This window comes from the organism of the source record quoted next, unplaced genomic scaffold (genome assembly GCF_019419815.1).
Source record: "Pyrus x bretschneideri cultivar Hongxiangsu unplaced genomic scaffold, Pyrus_bretschneideri_v1 Contig7, whole genome shotgun sequence".
In the NCBI taxonomy this organism is placed as follows: Eukaryota; Viridiplantae; Streptophyta; class Magnoliopsida; order Rosales; family Rosaceae; genus Pyrus; species Pyrus x bretschneideri.
The window spans coordinates 6,564,929-6,592,042 of NW_025999809.1; the positions used below are offsets into that span (position 1 = coordinate 6,564,929).

The 27,114-nt window shown below is 37.8% G+C and overlaps 4 protein-coding genes and 1 pseudogene across 7 annotated transcripts; 1 reads left to right on the forward strand and 4 right to left on the reverse strand.

Moving 5' to 3' along the window:
* Positions 1-2,102: 2,102 nt before the first annotated feature.
* On the reverse strand, positions 2,103-15,634 carry LOC103957287 (poly [ADP-ribose] polymerase 1). Its single transcript, XM_048573636.1, is given in 21 exon segments — positions 2,103-2,441; positions 2,610-2,792; positions 3,066-3,203; positions 3,336-3,418; positions 3,557-3,665; positions 3,798-3,989; positions 4,499-4,659; positions 4,800-4,876; positions 4,969-5,081; positions 5,173-5,410; positions 5,900-6,151; positions 6,242-6,302; positions 6,418-6,454; positions 6,456-6,479; positions 6,593-6,748; positions 6,836-7,031; positions 7,393-7,712; positions 13,433-13,597; positions 14,042-14,237; positions 14,327-14,376; positions 15,006-15,634. Coding segments are annotated over 21 exon segments (2,949 nt in total). The 5' UTR covers positions 15,156-15,634; the 3' UTR covers positions 2,103-2,393.
* LOC103957289 lies at positions 9,952-12,568 on the reverse strand (annotated as a pseudogene).
* Positions 15,635-15,703: 69 nt separating the features above from the next.
* Positions 15,704-18,235, reverse strand: LOC125472338 (deoxyhypusine hydroxylase-B-like). Of its 2 annotated transcripts, none has more exons than XM_048573635.1 (7): positions 17,927-18,235; positions 17,192-17,290; positions 16,885-17,111; positions 16,657-16,795; positions 16,250-16,376; positions 16,026-16,144; positions 15,704-15,932 (listed from the first exon to the last, which is right to left on the reverse strand). In XM_048573635.1, the coding sequence occupies exons 1-7, from the start codon at positions 18,104-18,106 to the stop codon at positions 15,900-15,902; spliced, it is 924 nt and encodes a 307-aa protein (XP_048429592.1). In that variant the 5' UTR covers positions 18,107-18,235; the 3' UTR covers positions 15,704-15,899. The 2 variants fall into 2 exon arrangements, with proteins under 2 accessions (XP_048429592.1, XP_048429591.1); XM_048573634.1 differs by having other exon boundaries at positions 17,192-17,325; positions 17,923-18,234.
* Positions 18,236-18,941: 706 nt separating this feature from the next.
* On the forward strand, positions 18,942-21,217 carry LOC103957290 (bet1-like SNARE 1-1). 3 transcript variants are annotated; one of them, XM_009369436.3, is made up of 6 exons: positions 18,942-19,098; positions 19,219-19,281; positions 19,927-20,074; positions 20,608-20,664; positions 20,765-20,824; positions 20,968-21,217. In XM_009369436.3, the coding sequence occupies exons 2-6, from the start codon at positions 19,268-19,270 to the stop codon at positions 21,055-21,057; spliced, it is 369 nt and encodes a 122-aa protein (XP_009367711.1). In that variant the 5' UTR covers positions 18,942-19,098; positions 19,219-19,267; the 3' UTR covers positions 21,058-21,217. The 3 variants fall into 3 exon arrangements, with proteins under 3 accessions (XP_009367711.1, XP_009367712.1, XP_018505391.1); XM_009369437.3 differs by having other exon boundaries at positions 18,946-19,098; positions 19,188-19,281; XM_018649875.2 differs by having other exon boundaries at positions 18,979-19,098; positions 19,181-19,281.
* Positions 21,218-24,103: 2,886 nt separating this feature from the next.
* LOC103957293 (transcriptional regulator SUPERMAN-like) lies at positions 24,104-25,156 on the reverse strand. The gene has a single exon (XM_009369441.3). It carries the CDS (start codon positions 24,954-24,956, stop codon positions 24,336-24,338), a length of 621 nt encoding a protein of 206 aa, XP_009367716.2. The 5' UTR covers positions 24,957-25,156; the 3' UTR covers positions 24,104-24,335.
* Between the last annotated feature and the right edge of the window lie 1,958 nt (positions 25,157-27,114).

Sequence of the window (27,114 nt, forward strand, 5' to 3'; positions counted from 1 at the left end):
AATGGTTATTTTCTGACGATTTAATAAAGGATTAGTGCGCGTTGCTGGAAAGTGACATTTTTGGGCTTAAACTGCTTTTTTGGAGCCCAAGATGACCTCATATGGGTTCGTGGCCTTCTGGAGAAGTGTTTAGAATAGTCCAAGCTTTAAATCCAGCTATGTTGGACCAGTTTTGAAGCTGATTTGGGTCCAGAACATGGCTGTGCAGATTTTTAGGCAAATTTACCAAGTCAATTTAGGATTATGTTTCTTATTTTATTTCAATTTATTTAGTTTCCTAGTCTGAGTCGAACACCTTTCACTAGGAGGATTTTAATTAAAGTATAAATAAGCCTTTTTGAAAACTTAGGGTCTCTCTTCTACGGACACAAGATTTGAGAAGAGGGATTTGGCTAAAGCTTAGAGATTTTCAGACTTTATTCTACAAGGTATTTTCGTTCTTTTTCTAGTTTAATATAATTCTTTGGATTTTAATTATGAGTATGCATAGCTAATTTTCTTTTGCTACGGCGAAGCCTTGAGCCTTAGCATGAATATGTAGTTTTTATTTAATTGCTTATGATATTATGCATGCATACTTTGAATTATCAATCACTGTGCTTTAAACTGTCTTTGTGTCTTAATGATTTGTGACCATTAGGATGTTTAAATAAGTAATTAGATGCAATTCAGTCGGAATGCCACCGGAGAATTGGGTATTGTTTCTTGTGATTAATAGTTGTAATTTCACCTAGGGCGAATGCCACGTCGTAGGGGTTGCATGGTTTTTCAAAAGGTTTTTACAAAGCATAATGAGTCATGCGTGTTTAAATTTGATCTAAATGCCACAGACAGATTGCATGTTTAATATACGTTCTATCTTGAATGCCACAAGTAGAATATGAATAAAGAAAACCTAACCTTCAAAGTTGCATGGGTATTTCATAAGTAATTAGTACATCTACATAGGATTGTTAAGGTGATGACGGAACCCTAGTGTTTTTCCAAATTTGTTTCTCAAAACCTTTTCTCTTTGATTTGTTTCTTTTCTAATTGGTTATTAGTTGCTTTCTCTAAATTACTTTTATTAAAATTCGTTTTTAATACTTTTAAATTCAAAATCAACCTTTTCCAATCTTTACTTTTAGATAATTAACTAGGATTAGGGTTTTTCATAAATTGTTTTAAATAATCCCAGCGAAAAACGACCTTGCTTGTTCTCTTACAAGTATTTTGTGTGATTTTATCCCTACTTTGGTAGGTGGTAAAATTCCTATCACTAGGTAGAGATGAGAATATACATATAAAGCTTATAGGATCCTCTCCCCTAGGCAATGTGGGATACTACAATCCACCCTCCTTAGGGGCCCAACGTCCTCGTCGGCACACTTCCTGCCAAGGATTGGCTCAAATATCAAATTATCACATCCTGGCCCAAGCCCCCACCACATCCCGGGCTCAACTCCACCGTAGCACGATATTGTCCGCTTTGGGCTCTGGCCAAGCCTTCACGGTTTTGTTTTTGGGAACTCACACGAGAACTTCCCAGTGGGTCACCCATCATAGGATTGCTCTTGCGCAAACTCGCTTAACTTCGGAGTTCCTACGAAACTCGAGGCCAACGAGCTCCCAAAAAGCCTCGTGCTAGATAGAGATGAGAATATACATATAAGGCTTATATGATCCTCTCCCCTGGACGATGTGGGATGTTACATATTGTGTTCTAAAACAATATTGCGTAAGAAAGTTAAAATACATTGTTTGATTTGCCAAGTTGACATATTGTCTCTAGGTAAACCTTTCCCCAAAACAATCCAACTTGCCCAACTTGTAGTCCAATTGGGGATGGTTTTACATTTTCGTTTTTCTCCTAATTTTTCCTTTTGGTCCCTAGTCCAGTTGCTGTTCGGTCTGATATCCCAGCCCAGTTAGATGCTCCAGCTGCCTGCCAGATTGGATTTCATTTAACGATAGATTCCTTGGTATACACTACAAGGACTTGCATTGAACGTGTTCATTGTCACATACTATCCCGGTCCAATAATATATTTCATGTTTAAGTTTTTATCTCCACGTGACAATGCATTATTGGACCATAATGGTAAATCCGTTCCGTGTAAAGATGCTATAGAAAGATTGTGGATATTGTGAGGAAAGGAGAACAATGGCATCCTCAATGGTACAATACAAGATGAGTGAACAAAATGCCCGTAGAGGGACTTGATTCTATTTCATAAAAACATTCTTCACAATGCCAGAAGCAAAAAGTTCAAAGATCTCACACATAACCCCAAAATAGATCTTATCGCTATGTTCATCCAAAATCCGGCACAGAGAAACATTGTGTGAGTTTCTTAGCACACCACCGCTGACTCTACACCGCGGCCAAAATACTGAACATCAATACGTCTCCCTCACCTCTTGTGATGAAACCTCACCTTCAACAGGTATTGCATCTTAACCTGTCCACATATGTCATCACCCGGAAAAGTTACTAATGGCCCTCAAAAACTCCATTTTTAGATTTACTTGTAAACTATTTGTTTAATCAGCACAATTAAACGAGTGATGAAATAAGAGTCAAATGTGGCATGTGCCAATTACTAACAGAAACAAAGCTTAGAACTTACTTGAGCTGTATCATAAACGATGTACTCGTTATACATGAGCTCAGAGGCCTTGACATTTGATGGCACTGGTTTGCCACAAGGCACAATGACATCGTTCTTCCATTTTACATACTCCGACTCCTGAGGTATTTTCTTGCCCAGCCCCTTTGTAGAGTGCTTTCCTTTAGGAGGTTTGTCCATATACTGAAAGATAGCGGCATAACAATAAGTTAAATGGGCAAAAGTCAAATCAGAAATGGAAAATTTGATGCATCGATATGGGATTATTTTTTTGGCTCCACACGCCAACATTAGAACTTTTAGGATGCATAAGAACCCCAACAAACTGCAACTAAAGTTACACATGACAAGTCTATACCACTAGCTCGGGTTAGTGGACGCACAATGTCAAATTTCAGATGGAATATCAAAACACACAACCAAAGCACATAAAACGATAATGGAAAATGTCCTCACCGCAGACTTCTTGAGCTCATACACCTCCCCCAATGCAACTTCACTTAGAAGCATGAGGCCCACAGGATTTTTCTTATCTGTATAGCAATACTGTGCACTCTTGCTGACAAGGTCAGCAAAGTAAATCCCCTTGCCAAACTGAAATACAAAATGTTTACACTCTTAGTCTAGCAGAAAAAGCAGATACACCTACTACTATGCACCTGCAAAGACATGTAAGACATCACATAGACATAAATGTGCAAGAGAGAGAGAGAAAGAGAGATATACCATGTAACCAGTAGCTGGAGCTTCAGGAGGAGCTATTCTTAGTCCTTGGCTAAGTATACCCACGAAATTTGTAAACCGAGAACCTAGGAGGATAAGGTTATCAGTTGGTACAGTTAGTAGTGCATTTCTATCAACCTTGGTAAAAGAAAAATTGCAAGGAACTTTCCCATCTCACTGCACAGAAGTTTTATGACGTTATGTTTATAGGCAGTGCAACTTACCATGCCAAAGAAGCATTCTGTTCTTAAGCTTTTTCCGATAGGGAGCAAATTTATCAAATTCTCCTTCCCTTTCAAGTGCAAAAACTTCTTCAAGTTCAAGACTCCAATCCTGATAGCATTAGAAGATGCCAGACACAAGATTTAGGGGAAGAAAACTATAAATTAACATTTAAATATTGAGTACACTAACATAGGTCACCAGCACATATGCTCAAAACTCAAGAGTATCAAGATAACCCACCGTATGTGTAGGAGCATGAGTAGTAAGAAGGTATTTTTCAATCAACCGATAATCTTCACTATCATGAGGAATTGGATCAATATCACACTGGAGCTTCTTATACTTCTCATCAAGGGAGTCATCACTATCAGCATCAAAACCAACTAATCTGGAAGCAATTTCAATGTCCTGGAGAGCTTCTAACATTTTCACCTGCCAAGGATAAATGAAGGGCTGATAAACATTTTATCCTTGCTTGTAACTATGCGGACTTGCCAATATCAGTTTCAATGTAAATGTTCATCACAACAAGTAAATTCAGCATCAATGTCTTTAATGTGTCAAACTCCAATATCCCACCTTTTACATGAACTTTTTCTTTTCGCATGAGTTCATCTTTTAACATATGAAAGGTAATGAAACATAAATATATTCATACCAGAATCACATTTTTTTAGTAAATAACTTATCAAAATAATTATGGTTACAAAGATGATATCTGAACGATGAAACAATAATAGTACAGTGCTAGCATAAAAATTAACATAAGCAATCCATTAAGGAAGAGATTGGTATCATCAACCCAAAAAAAAAAAAAAAACCTCCAATGACATCATTTAATACATGCATATTAAACATAGGAGCAGAAAAACCATCTTTCGATATTGAAAAGGCATGAAGGAAACCACTGGCTTGAGAATATGCAAAACACCCTTACGTACCTTTGACTTAAAGTCATCCTCATCCCTGATAACCCGTGGGTGTATGGAAGGGATCACAGTGAAAAAACGGTTGCTTGCATCTATAATCAAGCTTTCTTTTATGGAAGGAGCATGGCCATTATTATTCAACAGATTCTGTATTTCTGTTAATGCCTCAAATCCTGAATAGAGAGAACAGACAAATGACTGAAGTTAAAGGACACAATACTTTATTATCCAAACAGCTAGAATAAGTATGAATATAGAACAGTTTCTATTTGAGCTCTGCAGAAAATTGAAGAGATTCTCCTTTCAATGTTACCCTTTTGGATGTTGGCTTTACTCAGTTTTCCAAGTGGCATTTCTGACATATTTATCTCAAATTCCATCATGGCAGCTCTGCAAAACTCAGTACTCAGTCTCACAGTTATACATAAATAAAAAGACAGGATGGGGGAGAAACAAACATTTAAAGAAAAAAACTTGCTAACCTGTATGTTTCAACATTGAAAAGCATCTTCATCAATTCTGCTAACTGAGGAGCCAATTTGCTGTCCCCATTTTTCTGATTTTTTTTGGAAACCTGTTTATTAACCCCATAATCCTGAAAATTCCAAGTTTTAGTCGGATATTAAATTTAAGAACAAAAAACAGAGTTAAGGAAAATATAAAAGAACAAAAAGAACAAGTAGTACAATATCCAATGGAAAGAATTTTCCAGCTTGCTTCTGAAAATTTTGTTTTTGCTCCCATGCTTCCCACGAATTCCCAGTCTTCTCAAGGAACAAACGTTTAAATTCACGGATCGCATCTGATTTCGACATATCTTCCAGTTTGTTTCCTCCAATTTTATCATTCCCCACTCGTCCCCATTTACGGAACACATAACAGTCAGAACTCTTATCATCTTGTATAATTTGGAGAATGTAGTAACTTTACATAGAAAACAGCAAGAGAGAGTTAGAAATAAGAATTTATAATCATATATTGTGAATTTTTATGGACAGATAATAGGCACTAAAATAAGAGTTCAAATGTTTATTCTAAAAAAGCTAAAATGAAAAGAAAAGACACAACTACTGCAAGTGATGGGTAAACCAATACAATAAAGTTCATCTTCCAATACAGTAGAACAACACTTTATTCCTTTTAATTTATAAAGAAAATTATTGATTAGAACTAATGTTTATATCCCAACCTAAGTTCAGAAGAAAACTGCAATTTTGAGAGACTATTTCAATGAGACTTCGCAAAATTGTTTTATCTTAAAACATGATGGTCTAGTCATGCATTGGGATACAAGGCAAGAAACGATAATAGCAACTTAAATTCAAGAAATGATTAGTACCAATTGATGCAAAGAACAACAGATTAGTTCCAGAAAAATATGCGGGCAAGAAAGATAGAATAAACCGAACACACCTGTTAACACCAGTTGATAGATCAGACATACTTAAAGTTGTATTGTAGATGCTTTTCCCATCCTCAAGTATATGCCCAGTATCTTGGAGACCAGAAGATTCATGAACAGCACTTCGGCCTTTCACTTTGACAGTGACCATGCTAGAGGATTCACTAACAGCTTCGACTTTGTACATATCAAATGGAAGCTTCTTCTGTCTTTTAAAGCAATCAACCAGATAATCTTCCCTAACAATTGGTAATTTCATCCTCCTGAAAACGTACCTATCATAGTCAGATAAAAAGGAACCAAGGTAGAAATATACTCAAGAGTCAAGACCAGAAATTTAATAGCATCTTAACCTGGCTTTTCTCATGTCAGCATCATCATCAAATGCTCCACTCACAACTAAGCAATTAGTATCTGCACTTTGATATGGTAAGCAAGGATAACTATCATTATGCATCTTTTACTGATACAGCCGTAAACCAAAGAACGCAAAAATTAAATCAAAATTATGTCCATGAACAGCACTTGCCTTTCTTGATCTTCGAATGAACCGCTCCAGCTGCACCAGTCAATTTTTCTACTCCATTCTTCCTGCAATATCACCCTCGATGAAAAAGATAGACAGAACTGAAACTACGGAAGAAAGATAATTCCACAGGTAATAAAAACTAAATACAACTTAAAAGGAGCAAAAAAGGGCATACCATTGATTCTTTAGGTAATCCGCGAAAAGCAACTTTTAAATCCGTCAAGCTTGTACTGTTAGATGAATGAGATTGGCCTGGACTCCCAGAAGGCTTGCTAGGTGTCAATGGAGGCAGTATCCGCACAGGTTTTGCAAGCTTTTGTGATTTAAACCACTGCAAATAAAAATAAATAAATACATAAATAAAACTCAATTCATAACTTGTCAACCAACCAATGCGTAATTAACCAAAGTTGAATACCTTCTTAAGATATTGATTCTCCGTATCTTCTGGGATTTTCCACTTCCCTTCAAGACGTTCAGGTTCCTGAGTAGAGTAAGAACACTTACTCCAGGCCGATAGGTAGCCATGGCACCGGTACATGCCTTCAGAATATCGAAGAGAACCAGAACAGAGTGGGCAGCTCTTAAGTGCTCCAAACATCATTCCATCAGCACTAAACAAGTACAGCAATACAAAATATCATCTCCAAGTCAATTAGATGAAAATAATGATCTACTTAGAGACGATGATTACCCAATAGCAATTAACACATCGAGAATTTACACACAGCTGGGTACATCTAGGAAACAAAAAAAAGAGGTCTACATTATGGAAAACAATCAGGCAACAAAATCTAACAAGCCTATGCGAAGCTGCAAACCTTTAAAAAACAAGGAATATGAATAAAATTATTCACGGAAAAACCATTTTTAATCAAAAAAACTATTTTTAAAAGTGAAACTGCAAAAAAGAAGAAACTAAAGGGAGAAGAAAATAGCCAATTTCCACACTTAGAACAATGTAGAAGATATTACCAGCGCTCGCGCAAATCAAACTCTGATCCTGTTGAATCTTGATCGTTGGCTTCAAGCATTTCGCGCATCTCTGCATTTGTCACATGCTTTTTAAGATCATCTTTCAGTGCCCACAGCTCTTTAGTTTGGGCCTCCAGTTTATCCCCCACATCACAAGCACTCCTCACAGACACATCCCTGCTCGTTGACACATCTCCTTCAGACCTAGCAACTTTTGACTTCTGATCATCACCAGCATCTTTTCTTCGTTTTGTGCCAGCATTAGAAGGAACCTTCTTAACCAAGGCACGTACAGCTTCCTGATCAGAAACTGGGAGGGTCTCCCATCCAGGCAACTTCTCCACTTCGATGGATGGTGATAATTCCATGAAGCAGTTGGCATGGTTCCATGCCAGGCTCCTAGGCCCTTGACCTTCAGGCTTGGTTGATATACGGACCTAAGAATGAAATAAAAAGAAAAGAAGATTAATACAAAGCCCCTCGCAAAACCTTTTTTTATTCAGAAACTCTTAGACAAGGTTCTTTATCATTAAGGCCACCTATGTTTATTATTAAGGACATGTTTTTCAATTCAGAACCCTCATGAAGTTTGACTCCCTTTTGTTTTTTGTCCTTATAATATAAAAACTGTCCTTAATAATAAGATAAGTTGTTAAGTGCTTTTCGATTAAAAAAAAAGTTTCGTGAGGGACTTTTTATTAGTTCCTCTAAAAAGGAATCATGCAGATTGCAGAGTACTCAACTCAGTTACACCATATTAACTAGAATTAAAGAAAGATATTGTATCTTATATATGATGATGATAGGTTTTTATAGATTAACTAAGACGAAAGCTTGTCACAACGAATACAAAAATTCACTTCCTGAACATAGAAATGGTAGAGCTACATCATTACCAACCTCTGTTTTTAAAATCTTTTGGCTGCATTGCTTGCAAGTAGCACGAGAAGTTGGCGAAACTTCAATACCACATTCTTTAGTAGTGAACTTGCATGTTGCTGGTGATGTATCCGGGGGTCCACCACTTTGTACATAACTTCTAACTTTCTGTTGATCTTCCCAACGAATGAGCTCAAGGCCTTCAACCTCATCAGTTCTAAATGCAAGACAAAAGCAATTAGTTAATCACTGCATTCATCCAGTAAATTCAAAGGAGATTACGATAAGCATTACAGTAACACGTACGATTTTATCTGGTTCGATTTCTTCATTATGCAATCAGCATGGTTCCACATCTGATTCAGAAAACAAAAAAAAAAAAACCAAACATTTATATATGCGGTAGTATTTGAGGAAATCGAACAAGAAAACAGGAGGGCTGATTAAGAAAACAAAAGTAGAGCAATATAAATCTATAAAGCTCCAGTTTTTTCAAGCGGAAATAGGATAAGTTTTCTCGATTATGTTTCGATAAATATGTCAACTTCACAATAGAGCTGGAAAAGTTGTCTCTTTTCTGAGAAAGAAGAAATAAAAACATTTCTCACAAGCATCTCCTCATGTAATCTTCGAAAGTTATCCGCCGAAGAACACCTTCCGACTAACACAAACATTATCAAACATTTCTGAATAACTACGTCACTTCGAAACAAACAGAGACTAAGTTCCCAATTACAGAACTGTAATTAAAATGCTAAACAATGTGAAAACGAACAAAAAGCTCCAGACTTTGGACTAACAAAACTGCAAAGTAAATGAAAATGCAGCATAATATGCACAAAAAATAACAGAAATTCAAAATTTCTAAATTAAAATTCTCACACTATCGATGTTTTCAAGGTTCTTGTTTTCTTTCTTAAACTTTTTGCTGTTTTGGGTTAATACCAATGAGCCAATGGCAATGAGAGTAACAGTGCAAGTGAAATGGGGGTTAGAGAGAGAGAAAGATATATATATATATATAGAGAGAGAGACAGAGAGAGAGAGTGAAGGGGGAGTGAGTTACAGGCATGACGCCGTCGAATTGGGTGGCCTGGACCATCTTGCCGAGGCGGAGCGTCTCCTTTTCAATGGGGGATTTGCAGGTCTTGCACGACGATCTCGACGACTTCGCGTACTCCACCTTCCATGGCTTCTGGGCCTGCGGGTTCTCCATTCCTCTCTCTCTCCCTTTCTCTCTCTCAACTGAGAAGTGAGAGACTCTTGCTGGGATTTGAAGAAGAAAGAATAACTTTCATTCTCCACAAGGGCTCCTTGTCGCTTGCTGTCTGGTTTTAACGGACCGAGGGCTGCGTCCCTTTTTCACCCGACCCGCCCCGAATCATCACACTCACACTTTTAAGTCCCGATATGGAACACATCAGAACGTGCTAAAGAAGCTTTCTTGCGGCCTTTTAAAAAAAAAAAAGCTTTCTTGCGTTTTTTATTGAACGATAATGTATTAAAGTGTGCTAAAGAAGCTTTTTACAACCAAGTCAATGTCAAAAGGCCACTTTAGAGATAAGAGCTGTGCTTGGTTCGGTCTACCGACGTGAATGGTTTGGTCGACTGCTCGCATCTGGTCGATCGCCCACACGTGGCCGGCACTTGTAAGGAACAAAATTTCACATTTGTATATTTCTCCATGCAATGTGATTTTATTTGTTAATGATCGTGGAGGTTATTACACAAACACCAATAATCCCAAACTAACAACTTTGTAACAACATGTATAACAATACAACTTAATTCATTCGATTCGGACAAAGTAAAAAATTTGGTTCCTTCTGTTTCTCCCCAACTTCATGCTTCCACGATATGGATGAACTGTCTGCGTCGGAATGATTTGGTGTACGGATGACATGCACCGGGTGATGGAAACTGTCTGTCATTATCTATTGCACTAGAGGAGCTTGCATGAAGAGAAACTGCACATAAAACGGAGACTTCAGTCGTTTTCCTGATAAGATGTACTAAATCTAGAGTTTGACCGGTTTCAAACCATAGTTTGATATGCATACCTCGAAGGATTTTCTGATCTCTCAAATTCCCACATGCTTAGAGCAACTTCGCAACTCTGTGTCACAATGGGTTCAGGATCCCTTGCAAATTCTTCGAGAAGTGATACACTTCGGTCATCTACACACAAACTAGTAACTTAATTAAATAGCCCAAAACGCCAATTAGCTACTACGCTATATACAGACATATATTTGGAAACATAATTGTATAAAGCAGTTGTACCTGCAATGGAACCAAGAGCTTCTGCAGCTTCATGTCTAACCATTGGGTGTTCATTTCTATCCATAAGTATGTTGGAAAGAGCGGTCGAGGCAGCTTTGTTCTGCAATTGGCCCAACACATAAGCAACCTGAAAGTCACAGCAAAGAAGACATGAAGGTGACAAAACATCAAGCAAATCTATATCAGATAAGAGGTGTAAACATGCTAGTTTTGCATGAATGTCAATTGATCATACTCCAAAAGCAATTAGAAACATTAAACTTTAAGCATCCTTGTGCAAGTTTAGCAAATCAAATAGCCATTTTGAAAGAGAGAGAGAGAGAGAGAGAGAGAGAGAGAGAGAGAGAGAGTGTGTGTGTGTGAGTGTACATGAGCGCCCGGTCTAAATTTATAAAGTTTAGTATGATAGATTAGATAATAAACAAACCTCGTGACACAAGAGAGCACTGTTTGAACCCAAGGAATCAACTATAGCGGTAACAGCTTCATCTCCACCATCATTCCGCAGTGCAAATAGAGCGGCATAGCACTCATACATACTTTTGTTTTCATCCAGAAGAACTTCCCTTAAAATGATTGACACAAGTCAGATATCTAACATATTAGAATAAATGGAAGAAAAAAAATATAAGCCATGGATGATAACCATGCAGACCTTAGCTGATTTACTGAAGAACCAGAAGTAGCAGGTGCAGCTGGATCAACTGACATAAAAGGTGATTTTTCATCATTTGATTGACAACCAGCATCCTTCAACTGCTCAATCCGATTAAGGGCCAATTCACAAGTTTCTTTGACCTCCTGAGCGGGATCTAGAGCTAGACTATTTTTCAAAAGAGGAACATTGCTCTCTAAACCAATTGCACCAAGAGCTTCTGCTGCCTGCATAAAATGCAATAAGAAAAATAAGATGTATTACAAGAACATGAGGAATATTAGTAGATTGAGGTGGCAAAGCTCACCTCATGACGAACAATAGGATGCAAAGAGAAATCATTTAGAATGGCAACTAAGGCAGGGATTGCATCCACATCTTGCATTTGACCCAATGCAAATGCAGCCTCATGTCAAACAAATTGGAAGGATCCCTTGTTGCTACAGAGGAAACCACATATCCTTAATCCAATTAGAACAACACTAATTACCAATACACAATTATTTATAACAGGAGATCTACGAAGGTAAAACATGCAATAATTTATCGAAGAACAAAACAAAAACTCCAATATATAGCATGTTTACTTCCAGCCCATTTCCAAGCATTTGTAATTGTAATGCCAGAAGTTCAGTGTAACGCCGTGTCTATCAACAAACACCTAAGGTCCTAATGATCAATGTTCACTTATCTAGTAAAACTGATTACTGCCGTCACAATGTTCATCCAAAGTTCTAAACTTTTTCTTTTAATACATGCGAGGGAGGGAGCAAATCAAACAGAAGAATGCTCTTAACTAACCGAGCTACCAGCTCCTTGCCCAAAGTCCAAACTTTTACTTCAGCTCAAAGATAAAATAGTTAATTTCACTTTAAGAATCAAAACAACTACTTCCAAATTTCTAATCAATCCATACAAAAAGTTTACCCTTTTTCGAGAAATTGAAAATCCAAAACAAGTCCTGAATTTCCAAGCAAATTGGCTCCGGAAAATATAATGATTAACAATAAATAATTGACAAGTAAAGAAAACGAACCGGCAATGAGGGCGTCGCGAGGGGCAGGGCCCTTGAGGTTGCGGAGAGAGAACAAGGCTCTGAAACGCTCCGAGATGGGCTGGGCCCGGTCAAGCAACCGGTCGCAGAGAAATTTCACCATCTCCGGTGAGGACTCGAAGGTGGTGGCCGTGGTGGCGGCGGCGTCATCATTCAGTGAGCCCATTGATCTTGAGATGTGAGGTATTCAGATTCCAACAAGCCCTACCTTGTACGGATTAGGGTTTTGTTTGTCACAGTCCGACCAGAATTGGATGCTCGAAAATTGAAGACGACGATGAAGTTCCCACCTTTTTTTGCTTTCTTACACTTTTTATTTTAATTTTATATATGATGGGCTCTGTCCGGGTTTGAAAAACCGTATTCAGATTCCAGCCCAGCCCAACAGGTCTTAAAAGCATCACCCGTCTATGAATGTTTGTCACGTGTTCGAAAATTACCTAATAAGTTGATGAATATTTGTTATGTAGCGTCATCGGTTGTCATGTAGCAAAATATAACCTGACAAGAAAATTTAACAGTTTAATCCATCTTTATATCTTATTCAAGTTCGTCCAACTCACATATCACTTTAATAGTAGAACAATCTAACCATTAGAACATACTACAACTTGAGTGGTGAAAAACCGACATGTAAGTGTCAATCCTTCTCGTCGATATGATTTTATGGAGAAGAGTAACTTATTACAAGTAGAATCGTCAAATAATTAAGGCCGATCTCTATCTTCTAATAATTGCTTCCACTTGGTCGAATAGGATTTAAATTTAATGTACATGAATGCAAGTTTGATACGCACTTATAATTGGCTACATCGTGGTGCTATTTTAATTTTTTTTTTTTTTTTTTTTTGACAAACCATAGCAATAATTTACCTGCGAAATTTTTAGTTGGTGAAGGAGACGAAAATTGGTGGACAAAACTACATCAATACGCATAAACATGATTGTTTTCCATTTGCTGCCAGTAGTGACAAATCCCAGTGCAGTAAAAACATTCCAATTCTTATCCAATATTTTCATACACATCATCCAAGTTTATCCCCCACATCACAAGCACTCCTCACAGACACATCCCTGCTCGTTGACACATCTCCTTCAGACCTAGCAACTTTTGACTTCTGATCATCACCAGCATCTTTTCTTCGTTTTGTGCCAGCATTAGAAGGAACCTTCTTAACCAAGGCACGTACAGCTTCCTGATCAGAAACTGGGAGGGTCTCCCATCCAGGCAACTTCTCCACTTCGATGGATGGTGATAATTCCATGAAGCAGTTGGCATGGTTCCATGCCAGGCTCCTAGGCCCTTGACCTTCAGGCTTGGTTGATATACGGACCTAAGAATGAAATAAAAAGAAAAGAAGATTAATACAAAGCCCCTCGCAAAACTTTTTTTTTTTATTCAGAAACTCTCAGACAAGGTTCTTTATCATTAAGGTCACCTATGTTTATTATTAAGGACATGTTTTTCAATTCAAAACCCTCATGAAGTTTGACTCCTCTTTGTTTTTTGTCCTTATAATATAAAAAGTGTCCTTAATAATAAGATAAGTTGTTAAGTGTTTTTCGATTGAAAAAAAGTTTCGTGAGGGACTTTTTATTAGTTCCCCTAAAAAGGAATCATGCAGATTGCAGAGTACTCAACTTCAGTTACACCGTATTAACTAGAATTGCAGAAAGATATTGTATCTTATATATGATGATGATAGGTTTTTATAGATTAACTAAGACGAAAATTCACTTCCTGAACATAGAAATGGTAGAGATACATCATTACCAACCTCCGTTTTTTAAATCTTTTGGCTGCATTGCTTGCAAGTAGCGCGAGAAGTTGGCGAAACTTCAATACCACATTCTTTAGTAGTGAACTCGCTTGTTGCTGGTGATGTATCCGGGGGTCCACCACTTTGTACATAACTTCTAACTTTCTGCTGATCTTCCCAACGAATGAGCTCAAGGCCTTCAACCTCATCAGTTCTAAATGCAAGACCAAAGCAATTAGTTAATCACTGCATTCATCCACTAAATTCAAGGGAGATTACGATAAGCATTACAGTAACACGTACGATTTTATTTGGTTCGATTTCTTCATTATGCAATCAGCATGGTTCCACATCTGATTCAGAAAACAAAAACAAACCAAACATTTATATATGTGGTAGTATTTGAGGAAATCGAACAAGAAAACAAAAGTAGAGCAATATAAATCTATAAAGCTCCGGTTTTTTCAAGCGGAAATAGGATAAGTTTTCTTGATTATGTTTCGATAAATATGTCAACTTCACAATAGAGCTGGAAAAGTTGTCTCTTTTCTGAGAAAGAAGAAATAAAAACATTTCTCACAAGCATCTCCTCATGTAATCTTCGAAAGTTATCCGCCGAAGAACACCTTCCGACTAACACAAACATTATCAAACATTTCTGAATAACTACGTCACTTCGAAACAAACAGAGACTAAACAATGTGAAAACGAACAAAAAGCTCCAGACTTTTGACTAACAAAACTGCAAAGTAAATGAAAATGCAGCATAATATGCACAAAAAATAAAAGAAATTCAAAATTTCTAAAATTAAAATTCTCACACTATCGATGTTTTGGGTTAATACCAATGAGCCAATGGCAATGAGAGCAACGGTGCAAGTGAAATGGGGGTTAGAGAGAGAGAGAAAGATATATATATATATAGAGAGAGAGAGAGAGAGAGAGAGAGAAATAGAGAGAGAGTGAAGGGGGAGTGAGTTACAGGCATGACGCCGTCGAATTGGGTGGCCTGGACCATCTTGCCGAGGCGGAGCGTCTCCTTTTCAATGGGGGATTTGCAGGTCTTGCACGACGATCTCGACGACTTCGCGTACTCCACCTTCCATGGCTTCTGGGCCTGCGGGTTCTCCATTCCTCTCTCTCTCCCTTTCTCTCTCGCAACTGAGAAGTGAGAGACTCTTGCTGGGATTTTGAAGAAGAAAGAATAACTTCGGTTCTCCACACGGGCTCCTTGTCGCTTGCTGTCTGGTTTTAACGGACCGAGGGCTCCGTCCCTTTTTCACCCGACCCGCCCCGAATCATCACACTCACACTTTTAAGTCCCGATAGGGAACACATCACAACGTGCTAAAGAAGCTTTCTTGCGGCCTTTCAAAAAAAAACAGCTTTCTTGCGTTTTTTATTGAACGATAATGTATTAAAGTGTGATAAAGAAGCTTTTTGCAACCAAGTCAATGTCAAGAGGCCACTTTAGAGATAAGAGCTGCGCTTGGTTCGGTCTACCGACGTGAATGGTTCGAGCTACCGACGTGAATGGTTCGGTCAACCGCTCGCATCTGGTCGATCGCCCACACACACGTGGCCGGCACTTGGAAGGAACAAAATTTCACATTTGTATATTACTCTATGCAATGTGATTTTATTTGTTAATGATCGTGTAGGTTATTACACAAACACCAATAATCCCAAACTACCAACTTTGTAACAATATGTATAACAATACAGCTTAATTCATTCAATTCGGACAAAGTAAAAAATTTGGTTCCTTCTGTTTCTCCCCAACTTCATGCTTCCACGACATGGATGAACTGTCTGCATCGGAATGATTTGGTGTACGGATGAAATGCACCGGGTGATGGAAACTGTCTGTCATTATCTATTGCACTAGAGGAGCTTGCATGAAGAGAAACTGCACATAAAACGGAGACTTCAGTCGTTCTCCTGATAAGATGTACTAAATCTAGAGTTTGATTGGTTTCAAACCATAGTTTGATATGCATACCTCGAAGGATTTTCCTGATCTCTCAAATTCCAGCATGCTTAGAGCAACTTCGCAACTCTGTGACACAATGGGTTCAGGATCCCTCGCAAATTCTTCAAGAAGTGATACACTTCGGTCATCTACACACAAACTAGTAACTTAATTAAATAGCCCAAAACGCCAATTAGCTACTACGCAATAGACAGACATATAATTGGAAACATAATTGTATCAAGCAGTCATACCTGCAATGGAACCAAGAGCTTCTGCAGCTTCATGTCTAACCATTGGGTGTTCATTTCTATCCATAAGTATGTTGGAAAGAGCGATTGAAGCAGCTTTGTTCTGCAATTGGCCCAACACATAAGCAACCTGAAAGTCACAGAAAAGAAGACATGAAGGTGACAAAACACCGAGCAAATCTATATCAGATAAGAGGTGTAAACATGCTAGTTTTGCATGAATGTCAATTGATCATACTCCAAAAGCAATTAGAAACATTAAACTTTAAGCATCCTTGTGCAAGTTTAGCAAATCAAATAGCCATTTTGAGAGAGAGAGAGAGAGAGAGAGTGTGTGTGTGTGTGAGTGTACGTGAGCGCCCAGTCCAAATTTATAAAGTTCAGTATGATAGATTAGATAATAAACAAACCTCGTGACGCAAGAGAGCACTGTTTGAACCCAAGGAATCAACTATAGCGGTAACAGCTTCATCTCCACCATCATTCCGCAGTGCAAAGAGAGCGGCATAGCGCTCATACATACTTTTGTTTTCATCCAGAAGAACTTCCCTTAAAATGATTGACACAAGTCAGACATCTAACATATTAGAATAAATGGAAGAAAAAAAATATAAGCCATGGATGATAACCATGCAGACCTTAGCTGATTTACTGAAGAACCAGAAGTAGCAGGTGCAGCAGGATCAACTGACATAAAAGGTGATTTTTCATCATTTGATTGACAACCAGCATCCTTCAACTGCTCAATCCGATTAAGGGCCAATTCACAAGTTTGTTTGACCTCCTGAGCGGGATCTAGAGCTAGACTATTTTTCAAAAGAGGAACATTGCTCTCTAAACCAATTGCACCAAGAGCTTCTGCTGCCTGCATAAAATGCAATAAGAAAAATAAGATGTATTACAAGAACGCGAGGAATATTAGTAGATTGAGGTGGCAAAGCTCACCTCATGACGAACAATAGGATGCAAAGAGAAATCATTTAGAATGGCTACTAAGGCAGGGATTGCATCCACATCTTGCATTTGACCCAATGCAAATGCAGCCTCATGTGCCAACAAATTGGAAGGATCCCTCGTTGCTACAGAGGAAACCACATATCCTTAATCCAATTAGAACAACACTAATTACCAATACACAATTATTTATCACAGGAGATCTACGAAGGTAAAACATCCATTAATTTAACGAAGAACAAAACAAAAAACTCCAATATATAGCATGTTTACTTCCAGCCCATTTCCAAGCATTTGTAATTGTAATGCCAGAAGTTCAGTGTAACGCCCTGTCCATCAACAAATACCTAAGGTCCTAATGATCAATGTTCACCTATCCAGTAAAACCGATTACTGCCGTCACAATGTTCATCCAAAGTTCTAAACTTTTTCTTTTAATACATGCGAGGGAGGGGGCAAATCAAACAGAAGAATGCTCTTAACTAACCGAGCCACCAGCTCCTTGCCCAAAGTCCAAACTTTTACTTCAGCTCAAAGATAAAATAGTTAATTTCGCTTTAAGAATCAAAACAACTACTTCCAAATTTCTAATCAATCCATAAAAAAAGTTTACCCTTTTTCTAGAAATTGAAAATCCGAAACAAGTCCTGAATTTTCACGCAAATTGGCTCCGGAAAATATAATGATAAACAATAAATAATTGAAAAGTAAAGAAAACGAACCGGCAATGAGGGCGTCGCGAGGGGCAGGGCCCTTGAGGTTGCGGAGAGAGAACAAGGCTCTGAAACGCTCCGAGATGGGCTGGGCCCGGTCAAGCAACCGGTCGCAGAGAAATTTCACCATCTCCGGTGAGGACTCGAAGGTGGTGGCGGTGGTGGCGGCGGCGTCATCATTCAGTAAGCCCATTGAGCTTGAGATGTGAGGTATTCGGATTCCAACAAGCCCTACCTTGTACGGATTAGGGTGACAGTCCGACCAGAATTGGATGCTCGCCAATTGAAGACGACGATGAAGTTCGCACCTTTTTTTGCTTTTTTACACTTTTTATTTTAATTTTATATATGATGGGCTCTGTCCGGGTTTGAAAATCCCTATTCAGATTCCAGTCCAGCCCAATAGGTCTTAAAAGCATCACACGTCTACGAATGTTTGTCACGTGTTCGAAAATTACCTAATAAGTCGATAAATATTTGTTATATAGCATCATCGGTTGTCATGTAGCAAAATCTAACCTGACAAGAAAATTTAACACTTTTATCCATCTTTATATCTTATTTAAGTTTGTCCAACTCACATATCACTTTAATAGTCGAACAATCTAACCATTAGAACATACTACAACTTGAGTGGTGAAAAACCAACATGTTTGTGTCTATCCTTCTCGTCAATATGATTTTATGGAGAAGAGTAACTTATTACAAGTAGAATCCTCAAATAATTAAAGTCGATCTTTGTCTTCTAATAATTGCTTCCACTTCATCGAATAGAATTTAAGTACATTAATGCAAGTTTGATACGTACTTATAACTGGCTACATCCTGATGCTATTTTAATTTTTCTTTTTGTTGACAAACCATAGCAATAATTTATCTGCGAAATTTTTAGTTTGTGAAGGAGAAAGAAAATTGGCGGACGAAACAACATCAACATGCATAAACAGGATTGTTTTCCTCGCAACTAAAAAATCCATTTACCGCCAGTAGTAACAAATCCCAGTGCAGTAAAAACGTTCCAATTCTTGTCCAATATTTTCATACCCATCATCCAATTGGGACCCACAAATAAAATCTTTCTTCCTTCCTTCCCCCGCTAGATCAGTCGAACTCCTCCTCGTCCCCTCCATTTTCCCCCTCCTTTCTTACTCCGCAGGGAAAAATCCTCCGCTTCCCTCCAAAACGGTACGTTTCGTCGCTCCCAGTATCTCAGATCTGAATAGTTCATCACCTCTGCTTTTATCATGATTTTAATTTTCGGTTTCTGTTTTAAGATTTTTGGAAAAATTCGAATTTGCTTCACAGAACTCGAATTCAAGGATCAAAGAAGCAGCGACTGGATCGAATTGCAGTCATGAATGCTCGAAGGTTAGCTCGATTCCGGTTCCCATACGAATCCGATTCATTTGGTGTTTTGTAAATTTTCATCTTTCGTTTTCCAGAACGTTCTGAAGCTTATTTACCTGATTGTGTTACGTAAATAGTAAATTTGTATTTGGATCTGTGTAGTGGTGTGGTTTTAGCTATGCGATTTTGCTGTTTGTTGTGTGTACTGATTCGTAACTGAGGGATAAACTTTGGGAATTTCGTGAACTCGAAAACCCATATCCGAATTGGGTCTTGGAGCATTTTTGGGTTAGTTTTCGGGTTCATTCAGTGTTTCTGCTAAGTTATGTTTAGGCTGTTTTGGACCAATTCGTGTACGAATTGCTTCGGTTGTACAAAATAAAACGAGATTTATATTCGAGTAAGCGTTCATTCGACATGGTATTGCCTGTTTGGGATGTCTTAGCAATAATTTGATGAGAAAATGGTTTGATTGATTGGATACTGTAACCTCTTTGATTGCTTGTGATTGTTACCGAAGCTTTTTAAAATTTTTCACTCGAAAAAAGGATTCTGCTGAATTTTGTGGAGTTTTCCCATGTTACATTTGTAGGAAGTAATATCTGTTGTTGATGGCATGTTTTGCTGATCATTCTGACTTACCGAAATGATCTTCTTTATATTTAGGGACTTCCGTGGCAACAAAGTTGCTCTTTTTGATGGCATTGAGGAGGGTGGCATTAGGGCCTCAGCTTCCTACTCCCATGAAATTGATGAACATGATAATGAAAGGGCTGTGGACGGGTTGCAAGATAGAGTCAATTTGCTGAAGAGAGTAAGCTCCCCTCCCCCTACCCCCTTCATTCCCTTGTCTTTCAGTGCCTGGAAACTTTGAAAAGTTGTAATACAATTGTTATTGTACCGGTTTTTTGACTGACTTAGATATACATTGGTTTTTATGTCATGATATCAGTAAGATTTTGTGTTGTTGCATAATCAGCGGTATGCTTTCTTCTACTGTTTGAATAGGTTGAGGAGGAAAAATGTAGCTTTTGAATTTGTAGTATGGTAATGTCTTAAAATCTTGCTTAATTCTTTATCTTTACCCTTTGCTTTATTGGCACTACATACAGCAACAATGACATCATTCAATGGTTCTTTGCCTTTGTCTTTTGACAATGTAATTAAACATCACCTGTTGAACTTAATGTCTGTCTCAAATCCTCCATTGTTTAAGACTAGTTTTGCTATGAAGTTATCGATTTAACAAAATATTATCTGAAGATAGATAGCAATTGATGTCAGCATTTATAGCTTCATAGGTTTTAGTATGTCCCCGCCAAATACTTATCCCTTTCTCTCAAACAGTTGTCAGGTGATATACATGAGGAGGTGGAGAGCCATAATCACATGTTGGACAGAATGGTATGTACGCTGCAGCTAATAAATCTTTTTCTCTATAATTTAGATTTGTTTTGGCCGGACATTGGTCTACCTGGTTTGTAATGTGCATCGTCTAATTCAGGGAAATGATATGGATTCATCGAGGGGAGTGCTATCTGGTACAATGGACAAGTTTAAGATGGTACATTCTCTAGATTTCTGGTGCTGTACTCCTTTCCAAATTTTTCGTTTTCGTTTTTGAAATTATACATATTTTTCCATCATTTATCCTCCTGAGGGTTCCCTCTTAATTCATGACATTGTGATGGGTTTCATTTTGGTCAGGTCTTCGAGACCAAGTCAAGCAAGAGAATGTTTACGCTAGTCGCATCGTTTGTGGTCATATTCCTAGTCGTATATTATCTCACTAGGTAACTAATCCATGAGGGATTTGGTACAGCCACTAGTTTTGAGTTGAATATGGAAGACGCTCGCTTTTCTTTGTAATCGATGTTTACCTTCTGCTTGTAAAGATATTCTGGTATGTTTGTATAAAGATATTCGAATGTATGAAGTAGGAGTTGAATGCCGGAAATTTGCATCGGGTTATACATCGTTTCATCAACCACATGACAAAATACAAAGTACTCTGCCTCCGTATCGTCAGTCAGAGGTTATCAATCTTCTAATTATGTTTAGCTGCAGAGCTAACGTAAGTCCATAAATCTTTGTTCCGGCGAGGCGTTCAACCAGTCAAGTCAGTGTCCTCCAAGCTCCATCTAGATTGTAAGTTCTTTGAGTCATGTATTAGTAATGTGTGGCTAGTTGTTTGAAAGACAAGATTTGAACTTGTCGAGCATCAACTCGTAGAACAAGAAGAGAACCGAGGATGGTGATCAACCTCTTTGGAGCATTAACCTTTCGGGAAGTTAATTTAGAACGTTAAAAATTGCAATCTAGAAGCGATCGATATATATGTTCATACAATCAACTCAAAGAAGGAATGTATGTATAACGAATATAAATTATGAAAATTAAAATGTAATTTCAATATCAAGTGTATCTAACAAACGTGAGTTATCTAAGTTAACCAGACTAGAGTGTAGCCTTTTTGCAGCCAAATTTGAATCACTGTTACGGTAGTTTGGTGGCCTAATATGAATTTTTGTCAATATAAATTAAAGTAGTTTAGAGTATCACGTTATCAGAATATCAAGTTGTTCCCTGCACAGCCCTGCAGGCTGGTCGGCATTCCTGAGCATGACATGTGTTGATCTTGTGGCTGCGCGGCTCAAGTAGAGCAGATCAAAGTCAGTAGATCGTCATGAAACCGCTCACTGCATTTACTCCCATGGCGGCATGGCCGTGGCCTGCACGCAGAAAATTCTTCAAATATTACTTCGTTTGGTCAAAGTCAGATTTCTCTTTTATATATTTAATTATATGCTTAGGCGATCATGTACGTACAATATTTTATTTATAGTTTAGTATATATTCAACCTCCAGTAATTGCTGTATATATGATAGGATTTATCTTATGTGATAAATAAATATCAAATGATATTTCATTTATATAAGGATATTAATCTCCTAATTATCTATGTGATAAATAGATAAAAATTAAGAGATATTCATATTAGAATATACTTGAGATTTTCATGGGTTTTTACAGTCTTTATACACATTTCTCAACCACTATATAAGGAGGCTTTGAGAAGAGAGAAAATACAAGAAACACAAGTTTTTCCACAATTCAAATATTCTAGTTAGGTCTTTAGGGCTATCACTTTCAGCCCTAGGTCTTGGGAGTCGAAAACCAAGGGGCAACTTGACATACCATAGCCAACCCCATCAATGACCTGCAAGGTTCTAGACGTGCACAGAGGGTCAAAGCAGTTGATCGTGTTTGTAGGAGCATGTTGAGATTCAAGCTTCCGCATAAAAGATACACACTGTCCTTCCGAATTTATTTATAGTCTTCCAACATATATATATATATAAGTGTGTGCGCACGCTGCTGCAGAATATCAAATTAATTGATGGTCAAAATATAAAACCAAATGCAAGAAATATAATTGTAGGGATCGCTACTCATCAGCGCAGCTATTTAATTTGCACAAAAACTCCAGTCTACGATCTCTCATTCTTGCAAAGGGAGTATAGCTCAAATGGTTAGACTCGTTTATTCTTGCATTTGAAGTCAGTTAAGTTTGATTTTTGTTTTTCCACATATCGTTTGTACAAAGTAAAAGATTTTTCATCCTTGATTTTACAATCCCTTTCCAAGCGAGTAAAGAGCTTTAAAGCCAAAATTATTAAAAAGCAATAGAATTGAACAAAAACCATATAATTATTAAGAATTATATATCTAAGATGTAGTCTGAAAATTATCCCAAAGTCCCACAAAGCATGCCATTCAAAATCCCAAATAATCAAAACTTTAACACATCAATTCGAGATCCGCTGTTTATAATTATCAGCTGGCCACTTCAAACATTACTAATTTTCCTAATTAACATCAAGGGCTACAACTAACATGATTCTTTATAGTTCAAGCCTTATATGTAGTTTAACTCGCCTAATCCGTTATCATCATTTCATAAAATTAGAAAAACTATATATGATAGTTATAAATGGTTAACATCTTACCTGGTATATACTAGTATCTTCGTTTAATTTGTACAAATATTACTATATATTACATACAAATCTAAAAGATTGCCAAGTTTATGAAGACAGATACAACTTAACAATGAAAACTAATGTGTTTACTGCACATGAGAGTGACCCTAAAATCAGTTGAATGAGCCTACGAAACAAATTTTGTCGGCACAAATTAAGCTTGTATAACCTAAGTTTGATACCATATTCATATACGGCTGACAATCCTAGGTCCAGGGTTTAAACCCTCCAATGTAACTTAAGAAACTTAAAAAAGAATAATTTAGTCTAAAATCTCAGAGCGAACCTGAAATGTGTATGGCAAGTTGGGGTTGAATAGTCGAGCTACACCGGCCAATGGTATGCGATGATTTAGACGTACACAAGACCATTTGGCACGGATCAGAGGGCACAAGAGAAACTTGACTTGTAGGGTACTTGAACATGGAATTAAGCAAGGTTTCCCAGTTAGTATTAACAGTTTTCCAGTACTTGTTGATTCATTTTCTTGAAAAAAAAAAAAGCAATTAATGATAACTGCTATATGGCTTAATGAAGCAAGAATTCAAGCAAATTAATTATGTCATTCTGGATAACAAGAAATTTCAATCTCTTCATACAATATGATATGAAGTACAGCAGTACAAATTTATAAGCAAAACTTGGGCTAAAAGAGACATATACAATGGAAGGAAGAAGAGGACATAAATTATAAGAAAACTTCTTAAAAAAACCTAACAAACATTAGGGCTAGGTGTGTTGATGGATGAAGCAAAATACCTTCTTTACTATACGTACCTGGGTAAAATTGCTCCTTCTTCCTGCCGTTAAATCCTGCCGGCCGTTAGAGTAAAATTGCCATGAAAATTTGGGATGTTGAGATATTCTATTAACTCATCACTTTTTTCCATGAAAAAAAAAAAAGTATCACATGGAAATTTGTACAGATAAATCCATAACTGTACGCACAAATAAAAAGTGGTGTACAAATTAATTAATAAAAATGTATAGTTTATGATCTCTCAAATGTTTGATAAAATTAACAAATAAACTTAGGGATCATGACCAAGTCGAAGCTCCAAATCCAATTCATCGTCCGTTTCTTCAAGGCCACCATTAATCACTCTCTCCTTGTAATCATCTGATGGCTGGCCCATTCCCAAGCTCAAACTACTCCCTGATCTCCAATCCCGATGATCATCTCTTAGCAGATTCCGGTGCCTCGGAATATAATTTCTTGCACACAAGTCCTCATCACTAATATGATTTGCATGTGGGGGCCTTAACACCCCTGATGTATTAGATGCAGGCACATCTGTTCTGTAGTTCATATGGTCATCCGGAAGAGCTATAAAATAATGTGGCGGCCCTGGCCGGTAGCTTTGAATTGCCCGGTATAATGCTGCCCTGGGATGATTCTGATCTTCTACTGCCGTGCTAATCGACGAAGCCAAACTTGTAGGAGCTGAACTAGGTCTGGTCTTGGCTCTCTCTTTCCGGTGAATATTCATGTGTCCTCCCAAGGCCTGCGCCGTTGTGAAACCTCTCTTGCAAAATACACACTCGTACGACCGCCCTGTACCCATGTCATCGTTCGCATCCGGTTGATGATCAGCCTCTTCATCAGTACTGGAGGTCTTTGAATCTTGATGATTATGATGGTTGGACTTCATACTTCAAAACAAAACTTTAAGTTTTAGTTTTCTAGGATATATGATGGTAATATGAAATATCGGAAATTAGGGTTTGTAATTATAGAGAGGAGGTGTTGGTGAAGGCGGGGGACAGGAGACAAGCACAAGGCATAGGTATTGTCAGACAAGAGGGTTGGGAACTTTCTTAGAACTTTGTTCAGAGAGTTTTCTGTTAAGCCGGCCGAAACTGGATTCTTCTTGTTTACTTTTCTTATTTAATATCTATTTCCTTATCCTCATTTGTCTCCCCATTTAACTAGAGAGCGGTCTTTCTTTGTCATATCTCTTTATCATACCGTCATTGTAATTTTTTTTAAGTGTAATTATCACATATTCACGGTCAGATAATGTTATTAAAATATCTCACAATGACCTTATTTTATAGAAAATAAGACTTTAAATATCTTAATCCCACTTCAACTAATATCAAGGTCATTTGTGTTAAAACTCACACCTGACGAATTGTGCGCAGGTGGTAATTATTAAGTTGGGGACAATATAGATGTTGCTAAAAGTGGGACTTTGGCCCGTATCTTTTGATAATTTGACATGGTATCAGAGGCAAGGAGTAGGCCCGTACTGCCACATAATCGGTGGGTCCCCTTGACCCCACGCGATGATGGTGGGTCCCTTGACCCTGCATAGGGTGAGTCCCCTTTTGGCTCCACATGGTTACCGATGTGTAAATCTCCTATGTGCGGCCCACTAATTGAGTCCCACATAAGAGGGCGTGTCGAAATATCTCACATCGACCATAGCTCTGAGAAAAGAAGAGTTTAAATGTCATAACCCCAGTTCAACTAATATCGATGTTGTGCAGATAATAATTACCAAGTTGAGGACAATATCGGTGTTGTTGGAAATGGGCATTTAGCCCGTCTCTTTGATAATTTGACATTTTCCTTTTCTTTTCCTTTTCTTTTTTTTTTTTACTTAAAAAGAGATTATTGCATGCGTAGGTCTTGGGTGACCTACACTTGATAGCTCTGATAACATATTGAAGTATCTAACCTATAAAGTTATGTTGTTAGACCCACTCCAACCCTGGGCTAAAACCTATAATTCCCTTTTCTTTCACCCCAAAACCCAACCCAACCCATGGCCTAAAACTAACCTAAAACCTAAACTCATCCCGGGGCCAAATATCGGCCTAAGTTTAGGCCACAAGTTGGAGTGGACCCCAGCTGGTGCAAATACACCACGAGTTGTGAAGCCCAGATGCTAACCCAACTCACGCCAGACGCCAGCCCAATGGGACCCCACCCACGTGGGTGTGTCCCCTAGCTGTCACATCATGTCGCTAGCCGTTGGCTAATCCAACGGTCCACGTTCAAATTTTTTATATTTATATAATTATTGAATCCAACGGTTTAGATCGAATATAATCAAATCTAACGGTAAAAAAAAAGATCTAACGGTCCAAATTTAAATCCAACGGCTAAAATAATTAAAAAAAATTATTTAACTCAAAAATTACCCAAAAACTCTATAAATACCTATGTATTTGTTCAAACATCCACACAAAACTCACTTTTCTCCTACAATTCTTCCAATTTTTCTTTCTAACATTTCTTCTCATTTCCAAATTTTCAAGATGGCAAAAGAGCATGTTAGAGGTTGTAATTGGACCTTTGACTGAAGATATTGCTTTATGTTTGGCATGGATTTCTATTAGCGAAGATGGTGTCGTCGACACGAATCAAAATAGAAAGGTTTTGTGGGGTAAAATCGTTGATAAGTTCCATGAAAACTCCAACGTCGATCAAAGGGAAGCTAGTGGTGTTTATGATCAGTAGAAGATTATCAACAAAGCGTGCACTTTGTGGAAGGGAAGCTTGGAGAGAGCCACAATTGACATGCCTAGTGGAAGGAGTTTCTTAGAAATTGTGAGTTTCTTTGTTGATATTTTATTTGTCATGTACCAAATAGTATTTTTCAACTAACTGTTTTTACGTATTTGATGCATAGGGTGACAAAGCAATGACAATTTATAAGACAAGAACTACAACAAAAAATAAAGCTTTTAAGTTGCATCATGCTTGGAACGTCCTTAAGGATTGTCCGAGGTGGGGAACTAATGCGGACCAACAATAGGGAAGATTATTTCATAGTGAAGCCCCGCCCCCACATGATTTCA